The sequence below is a fragment of the Channa argus genome, chromosome 2, assembly GCF_033026475.1.
Source record: "Channa argus isolate prfri chromosome 2, Channa argus male v1.0, whole genome shotgun sequence".
In the NCBI taxonomy this organism is placed as follows: domain Eukaryota; kingdom Metazoa; phylum Chordata; class Actinopteri; order Anabantiformes; family Channidae; genus Channa; species Channa argus.
This window is the reverse complement of record NC_090198.1, coordinates 12677469-12686249: the sequence shown is the minus strand read 5'-3', so window position 1 is coordinate 12686249 and position 8781 is coordinate 12677469. Positions and strand designations below refer to the sequence as shown.

The 8781-nt window shown below is 39.9% G+C and overlaps 1 protein-coding gene across 1 annotated transcript; it reads right to left on the bottom strand.

The window, feature by feature from the left end:
* Window positions 1-2184: 2184 nt before the first annotated feature.
* LOC137108528 (photoreceptor-specific nuclear receptor-like) lies at window positions 2185-6979 on the bottom strand. The gene is made up of 9 exons (XM_067493235.1): window positions 6640-6979; window positions 5924-6074; window positions 5201-5304; window positions 4909-5025; window positions 4717-4866; window positions 3905-4083; window positions 3338-3578; window positions 2806-2911; window positions 2185-2676 (listed from the first exon to the last, which is right to left on the bottom strand). Exons 1-9 carry the CDS (start codon window positions 6725-6727, stop codon window positions 2544-2546), a joined length of 1269 nt encoding a protein of 422 aa, XP_067349336.1. The 5' UTR covers window positions 6728-6979; the 3' UTR covers window positions 2185-2543.
* Window positions 6980-8781: the final 1802 nt, after the last annotated feature.

The following is an 8781-nucleotide window of genomic DNA, read 5'->3' as shown; positions in this document are numbered from 1 at the left end:
AGTCTGGTCCCAAACACAACTACACATTCCAGTCCAACTAAGAGCCAAACACAGCAGATTAACCATTGCATAGAGAGTAAGAGCAGAGAGAGAGAGGTTCAACATTGCTGACTGACCCAGCTGTCACCTCTGTTTCTCTTTATTTAGTTAATCAGAGCTCATTCTACATTCAACATTATGATTTTTTTTCAAGATATGATTGCAGGTTACAATTATGGGTGTAACCTGGGTGAAATCAAGAGAATAAGTCACCAATCAAACGGATTGAAGCATTTTAATGTGATGTTTGGTGTATTCACATTGAAATCAAAGTATTCTTGTTAGGTAACATTTAGGTTACAACATGGCATTAAACACTTTGCAGGTCTCTGCCTGTTGCTTAAGAGACTAATCTTATAATAACATAAAACTCTCTTATTCAAACAGGGGCAACCTTTGTATGGAAAGGGATTAGTAAAGGCCAAAATGAGAATGTTGATTGTTTGACACGTGAAGTAAAGCCTTAGTTTAATATCACTCAAATTTGTGTGTTCCAGAATTATATTATAATCTAAATAAAAATAAAAGAAGAAAATGTGAAGAGAATCCAGTGCGGCTGCAGAGTTAAGTTTGATTTCTGCTTCAGCATTGAGTATACACTATTCAATGGATAAACACAGATTGCAGACCTACAACTTTCCAAAATTGAAAAGTAGGGGGAAAAAAAATCACAGTTATATGGAAACCAACATGGACTGTGCTTTGTTGATGGTGTTTTTAAAAGATTTAAACAGTGGTCTTCTTGGCTTAACTGTATGTTAGTACTACACATAATTCCATGTAACATTCAAGACTTCCATCTTGAAAAAGTACTTACTATATTCATGCACTAATTAATTTTATCCTATATCCTCTGTATGTGCGCCTCAACTGTGTCCACTCATCTCATAATGAGGTTTAAACAGAGTCTCTGTGGCCAACTTTGAAAGTCAGGACTCCATGTTGTATTCATGAAAAGCCCTAACTGGCTCATTACTCTGTTTTACTCTGTTCATTATGTCTGTTTCTTACAGTAATTGGAATACATCTGGGCCTATATTCAAAAATTTCAACAACAGGAAGAAGAAAAAAAAAGGAAAACAAAAAAGGAATTGTCAAAAATGTTGGCAATGTTAGGACTGTGTGCACAAATACTGTATTTATTTTATTTACATGAAGTAGTGAGGCCATTATGAGCAGTCTTCACTACTTTAACGGGCTTTCTAAGAGGTAAGACTTTTTAATGGTAATCTTTTTTTAAATAGCTTTGCAATGTTGCTTCAGGGCAGGTCGAATGGTTAGCTGCCTCACAGCTATAAGCTCCCTGGTTCAAATCAACCTGCAAGCTGTGGCCTTTCTGTGTGGACTCTGGATGTTCTCCCAGTGCTTACCTGAGTTTCCTCCAGGTACTGCAGTTTCCTGTCTGTATGTCTCTCTGTGTTGACCCTGAGATAGACTGGTGACCTATCCAGGGTCCAGGGGTCTTATGACTAAGGACCCTGCCCCCCACAACCCTGTACAGGACAAGCAATTAAAGACGATGGATGTTGTTTACATTAACCTAACCTCTCTCTCTCTCTCTCTCTCTCTCTCTCTCTCTCTCTCTCTCTCTCTCTCTCTCTCTCCCTCTCTTTCTCTCTCTCTCTCTCAGTCAAACACACACACACACACACACACACACACAATGCGCCTCTATCTATCACAAGTAAACGCCATCCCCAATCCTTATCTGGGGCTGTGGCTCAGAACACAGAGATTGTCTACCAATGGTGGCATTGGCAGTTTATCCCTCAGTTTCTCTGGTCCAGATTTCAATGTCCCTGGGCAGGGTGCTGAACCAAGAGTTGGTCCCGGTTGTTTCAGACAAGCTTTTTGCATTTCAACTGTGTGGGCCTGTGTGTGTTGTGTGACAAACCCATAGACTACTGTATATGGGCAAACTCAACAGAAGATGGCACTGTTGGCTTGGTGTTTCAATAAATCTGTTCCTCTACATATTGCAGCTGACACACGATGAATTATTTATATCCTCATATTGTCACTTAATGATTTTATTTCATTCTATAAACATTTATGCTTTCCCTTCACTGATGAAAGTCTGAAGGCTCCTGTAAACTGTGGCAAAGAGAACTGAAACAAAAGCAATTTTCAAACAAATTTTACTTTGATGGGGCATGACTACATGAACATAATCACATTACTGACAGCGGGTATATATATATATTCCACTTATCATCTGTCAAAGAACTGTATTGTAATTGTCACAAAACAGTTCCTGCAGGTGAAATCTGATCATGAGTCACTTCAGACACAAATCAAGGTCTAAATATGAAACAAATATACAGTAAACAGGTTGGTGAGAACAGAATTGCATTTCGTTTTCAGAAGAAGCTGATGAGGAAATAAACAATTGATAAAGTGACCTTTAAAAAATACCATGACACAGAAACTGTGATTGTACATACATTCCAAAATACAAAGCAAAAAAATTTTATTATTGATTTTATTACTAAATACATCTGGTTTTAGTTTTTGAACATGTCACACAGCAGTTTCTCCATGGGAGTGTTTCCGATTGTCCTATGGAAGAACAGCAGCTCTATCCGCTCCGAATTCACAAAACGCAGAGAGGGAAGAAGAAGAAGAAGCTTTCCAAACCTAAATGCACACAAAAAACATGACTAAAATCAGCGCCTGAATGCAACAGGAAACAGCACAGTGCGTATGCACAGTGGTTGTTTTTTGATCCATTGCATCATCACAAAAAATATTTAAACAGGATGCTACCTGGCCGGTTGACTGGGGTAATGTGAGCGGATATGTTGTCCAAGCATCACCTGTGACTGATCCTGCAGGTTCTCCACTTGTTCTGGATCTTTCAAACCACGAGTCTCTGTGGAGGAGAGAAAAAAAACATGTGAGTCACACAAATACTGCATGTGTAATCAGATTTTTAGACAAATTTGTATATTTCGCAACAATTTTCTCTCAGAACAAAGTTATAGTTCAAATAAAAGTTAAAATATTTGTGTGCAAATCTGACATTTTAACATCAAGAGGTCATGGAGTGTCCAATGTAATAAGTTCATCTTTTGACAAGAGTCAGTTCAGCTGTTTTCCTCAATAAATTTAAAATTTTTTTTGTGTACAAGTAAATATTTTGGAGAACTGGCAGTAGTGGAGGAGAGGCAAGAAGTAAAATAGCATCATTAGAAATGATCTTCAAGCATTAATATCCACATCAAGTACTTTAATTGGAGAGTTGAGTTCAGGACTCGGTGACTTGTGGATTATTTGTTCTCTTGTCTAGGTTTCTCACCGGGCTTGAAGAGCACAACAGCTTTGAGGCAAGCAAACTCAGTGGGATCAACAGCGAGAGCCTTGAAGCGGCTGAAGCCTTCCTGCAGGAGGCGCAGGTCCAGGCTTGTGTAGCTCGTCTTTCCCTGCATGCCGGGGCAGAGGTCTGGCAGAGAGAGCAGTGGGCAGCTGTCCAATGGCAGAGACCACTGGATGGCACAAAGGAGGAAGAGCTCACTCCATGCCTCCTCCAGCAGAATCACCTGGTGAAGAACAAGGGAAAGGAAAAAAAATCTAAGAGCTGAGAAATACATTTTGTAGCTTCAATCTTTCATCAAAGAGTCACAAAAGAAAAACTATGGTACGGTATGGTATAAAACATTTTTGAACCTCTCATTCACTTAGCATCATTTGATGAAATGAAAGGTTTTTAAAATTTTTATTTCTTTAGAAAATAAGATTTCATAGCCCAGAGCTGAATAATCAACTATTCTGTAACCCATAATAATTATTTTACTTCCTTAAGGGATTTTTTTAACATTGATGAAACATGCTTCACTGTAAAAACTCAGATAATCTTAAGTCTCACCTGGTCTCTGAAGGGCAGGTTAGAAAACACCGGCAGGTTCTTGGCCCACTTCACTGACATGAAAAGCAGTCTGGCAGAGGTCTCATAAACATTTTCAGAGCTGGATGGGTACAGTGCCAAGTGATACTCCGAGGATGCCCTCTCTGGCTCATTACTGGTAACATCAATGTTTTCATCAACTGAAATAGAAAAACTGAGGTTAGAATTATGGTTTTAGAAGAGAACAAATTAAATTCAGTTGAATTTATAATCTGCTGCAAAAACCCAACCAACCTCAGGCAGTTTTGTTGTGTTCAGGTTTGGGTCAAAGTTTAGATACCAAGAATATCTTTATTTTTATTGTGTTTCCAATTGCTTTTCTCTACATGTGACACATGTTACAAGAAAATATGCAAAGTCCTCTAAAAAGGGGGTTGAAGAAAGTATGCAGTCATTGTAGCTTGGTACTCAGTAATGGATGAAATAAGGCAAATATACAAAAATAAGAAAATACTGTTGTAAATTTAAAAATAATGACCTGTGCGTGCTAACAGTTTAGTTAGTGTCCTCATGCAGTCGAAGCAAGATAGAGGCTTGATACAGTAATATGTGAACTTCTATAATTAGTATGTAAGTATGCTAACTCCACGTTAGAAAGAGACTTTTAGACTGAATACATGAACATAGTTCCTGTTGCCTAGTAATAACAGCATCACTTTCATGGTAACCTCATTTAAGAGGAGATCTAATCATTAACCCCACCCCTTTGCAAATGTCATTCAAAAAATGTGCAACATGTTCAGTGTAATTTACAAATATCAAACACTCCTCACCATCCTCAGGCTCCAGCTTGGCACACGTCTCGGCCGTCATGAGGCTGGCCATGAAGCGGTGGTTGTTTTGGGGACTGACACAGCGCTGAGGGGTGACCGAGGAGGTGATGGATATGGAGGACGTGATGTGTGGCCACGTGATGACAGAGCCACTGGAGGAGGAGGAAGATGAGGAGGAGGAGGAAGATGAGAAGGATGAAGAGGAGGTGGGCTCTCGTGTGGTAGCTAGGTGCTCCTTTTCTGGGTCTACATCAATGGAGTCTAAACGAACCTGAGCTGTGCTGCGGGGTTGCCGCTCATTCTGCACCGCTGAGGTAAGGAAAAGCACAAGAAAGGAAAGAAAAAGAAAGACAGAGGGGGACAAATGAGGCACCTGTCAACACAGGACATACACATGGTATTTATCTGAATTGTGACTTCACACAGTTTCGTACTTGAAGCACTTATGATGCTGGGAATGTAAGACATATTTCCACACACTCACCGTCCTTATTCATACCCGCCTGCAGGCACTTCTTTAGCCGACATGCCTGGCACTGGTTTCGATGGGCTTTGTCCACTGGGCACATACCTGTACCAGCCTGGCACCTGTGAATCCACAGTCAAACTTAGTTTGTATGTAGTACTTGTATATTGCAAATAATAAAAAGAATTAAAAATTTACAGCGAAATGTATCTGAATATTTTTAGCCAGCTGGTGAAACTCCTGGCTAAAACCTCAATCTTAACATAACCTTAAAGCAACTCACACTCACATTTCATCACTTCGGTGATAACAATTAAAACAAATAAACTGCCATCAACACCCATCAAAATGTTAAAAAAGGACCAATTGAATGAAAGATCGGTCCATACACTGACGATTTACTGTATATTGACATGCATTTATTTTATTAAAAAAATATTGCCCTGTCAAGCTAAAACTTTAATTGTAAAAGGTTAATGACATAAAAAAAACTGTATCATAGGACCAGTCAATCTTTTTGACATTGATTGCAGGTTCCAATCATTTGGGTCCTGATTTGTATTTGGCATCCCTTTTATATTTTATTATTTATTATTATACATAAAATGTATAGTATTTTTCAAAAAATGTTGCCCTCATTTGATATATGGAAATTTTTCAGGTTTGTAGGATATAGCAGAAATTAGCGCCTGTTGAATCTGTACACTGTTGTCCAGCAGGACAACTGGAACTTTCTCTTGCCTGTAAATGAGCCTCCTCCTCACACTGCGCTTGAAGAAGCCACTGCAGCCATTGCAGGCATAGATGCCATAGTGTTTCCCACTGCTGGTGTCTCCACACACTTTACAGATGAGAGCTGGGCTCAGAGCTTTGCCCGGGGCTGGACTCTTGGCTGTGAGTCAAACACATGGGGCAGGCCGGTTAGTGCCATACTTGTAGTCTGGTATTGTTTCATACATGTGTCTGCCATCTGCACTGTCAGCTCAGTCTGCATGAAGCTCAACAGTCTGACAAAACAGGCAACTCAATATTGTAACAGCCGTTTAGGGGATGATTTTAAAATAAAACAGAAAATGACTGAAGGCAGATAAACAATTAAAACAAACAATACTGGGATACTGAAATTGATCTAAATAAAGTAATTCAATCAACTAATTCAATAAAGTATATATCAAAATGCAGTTATGTGCACATTTGGGTATTGTTTGTAGGTTTTTTTTGTAAAAAATATGTGTACTCATTATGCCTCACTTTCCAGCTGTGCAGTGTTAAAGTTTATTTAAATGTACGCAGATAAGAAAAACTCGTTTGATGTATAATCTGGGTATCTCATTAAAAATAAAACAAAAAGCAGAAAAATATTAACAAGCTACATATCTAATATTTTCTTATTATCCTTTTAAAAGCCAAGGCTTCATGGACACCTCTTGCTGCTGATGGACACTTGGAGCTCTTACCTCCTCTGCTGTCATCAGTCCCACCACTGCCTGAAGACTCAGGAGGAGAGGACGGCATCATAGAGATTTTCGACAAGTGATCTTCCATCACTGTTCACTGAAAACGTTTCTTTAATTGATGACAAATAGAGACACTTAAAACTTAAAAGCTTGTGTCTCTTCTCTTAAGGTTAAAAGTTGCAAGAAACAACGCCCGGGATCAACAAATGAAAAGTTCCAGTTCCTTATTGCCCAAAGGAAAAGCACTTCTGCACTGAAAAATGTATCTGTAGGGCCTCCAGTGGTCCACAGTGGACAGACGGCAGAGCCTCTACTGTGTTTCAGCCTCTGGTATGGAGCTGTAGATGGGCTGGGGTCCTACCATGAGCTTGAGCTGACACTTGTTGCACGTAAGCAGGTTGTGTGTCCTCCCTCTGGCCATCGGGGTCTGTCTCCGTTTGTGGGTGCTCCTCAGGGGCAGCTCCTCAAAAGGGAGCCCAGGGGGTGGAGGGGAGGATTAGCCCCAAGCGCTGTGTAAGCAGCGTGCTTATTTGTCATCCTCTTAATCTTTACTGTTCATCTACTGGATCAATCAGTCACATTGCCAGAACATTGGTGCCACTCAGACACAGTTCTCGATCAAGTCTAGAAAGAAACAGGAAAAAAACACAACCAGTGGGGGTTCCTGAAGCTCAACAGTGGAAGAGTTTGTAACTTTAGACCAATTCCCATCCAGCTCTGGCTCCCTGTGTCTGCTCTGCATCCATCAGTCAGCACACTTCTTTGGTATCTGCATTTAAAGGGATGATTACACGAGGCGCATATTATTATATTTACCTGCCTCTTCAATTTATGTTTCCCCTCCTTTTCCCCTTTTTGACTCTGAATTCCAGATCCATTTACCCCTGGTGTATATTTGATCTGTGTGATCGCTTACAATTCATAATGACGCCCAGTGTTTGCAGAGGAGCTGCCTATTAAGTCCCATTTGGCTTTTTTTTTTGGACAAACTAGGGATCATCATTTTCCCTTTGGCTGCCCGGTGAAAAAGGTCACCCAGGGAATAACATAACGAGTCTTGAATTATGTTTTGGCCCACATTAATTTTGCTTATTCATGAGGATCTCCCATTTATTATTGAGAAGTTAGAATCATCATTCACGTGGCATTTACATAGGCAGCGGTTTTCTGACTGCAGCAAACAGGAAACCCAAGGATCAGAACAAATACTCAGAACTCAGTAATCATATGTATAGGACAACGACTTGTTGTTTACCAAAATGTCAGACAATATAGGGCTGAATGAAAAGTATTGTACATGTCATTGAAACAAGAAGAGCCTCTAAACAAAGAAATGTCTTTCTAGCAGAGCTGTGAAAATCAAACCAGAGAAAAGTGATGGAGGTTCGGTGCTAAAACAAAACCAATTCACAGATTTAAAGCAGGTTTCAAGCAGCACTTTTGTTCTTATCAAACACTCAGAACTTTCTGCTCGAGCTCATCAATTGTTGTTTATCATACAGTTGAGGGAGTCAGAGGAATAATCAGATGAGGACACAAGCTGACAGTCATTTGTGCAGATGGTTGGGCTTTCTTCTGTTTGCTGTTTGTTCAGGGTTTGTAACACGTGCCAATACCAGCACTAATGACCGGCTGAATGAACACTTGAATGAACAGATCATTGTGTTACTCTGTGGTGGAGAAATATCCAGTAACCGAAACATCTGATACATTATTGCTTTATAAAGCTGATCCAGACTGACTCTTTCTCACTCGACTTTTAGGTCTCTATTTTGTTGTTGCTTTTGTTGCTCTTTCCTTTTCTCTCTTCACTTTCCACTCGCCCCAACCGGTCAAGGCAGATGGCTGCCCACCCTGAGCCTTGTTCTGCTGGAGATTTCTTCCGTTAAAGGGAGTTTTTCCTCTCCACTGTTGCCTAGGGCTTGCTCAAGGGAGATTTGTTGGGTTCTCTCTATACATCTTTATAGTCTTGACTTTATTCTGTAAAGTGCCTTGAGATGACTTTGTTGTGAATTGGCGCTATATAAATAAAGTTGAATTGAATTGAGTTGAATATTGCCTCTCACTGGGTTCAATTGCCTTTAGCAAGTAATCACTAACTTATTGTGTGTGCTTTTTGCTGGGCAGGAAGTGTACACGATG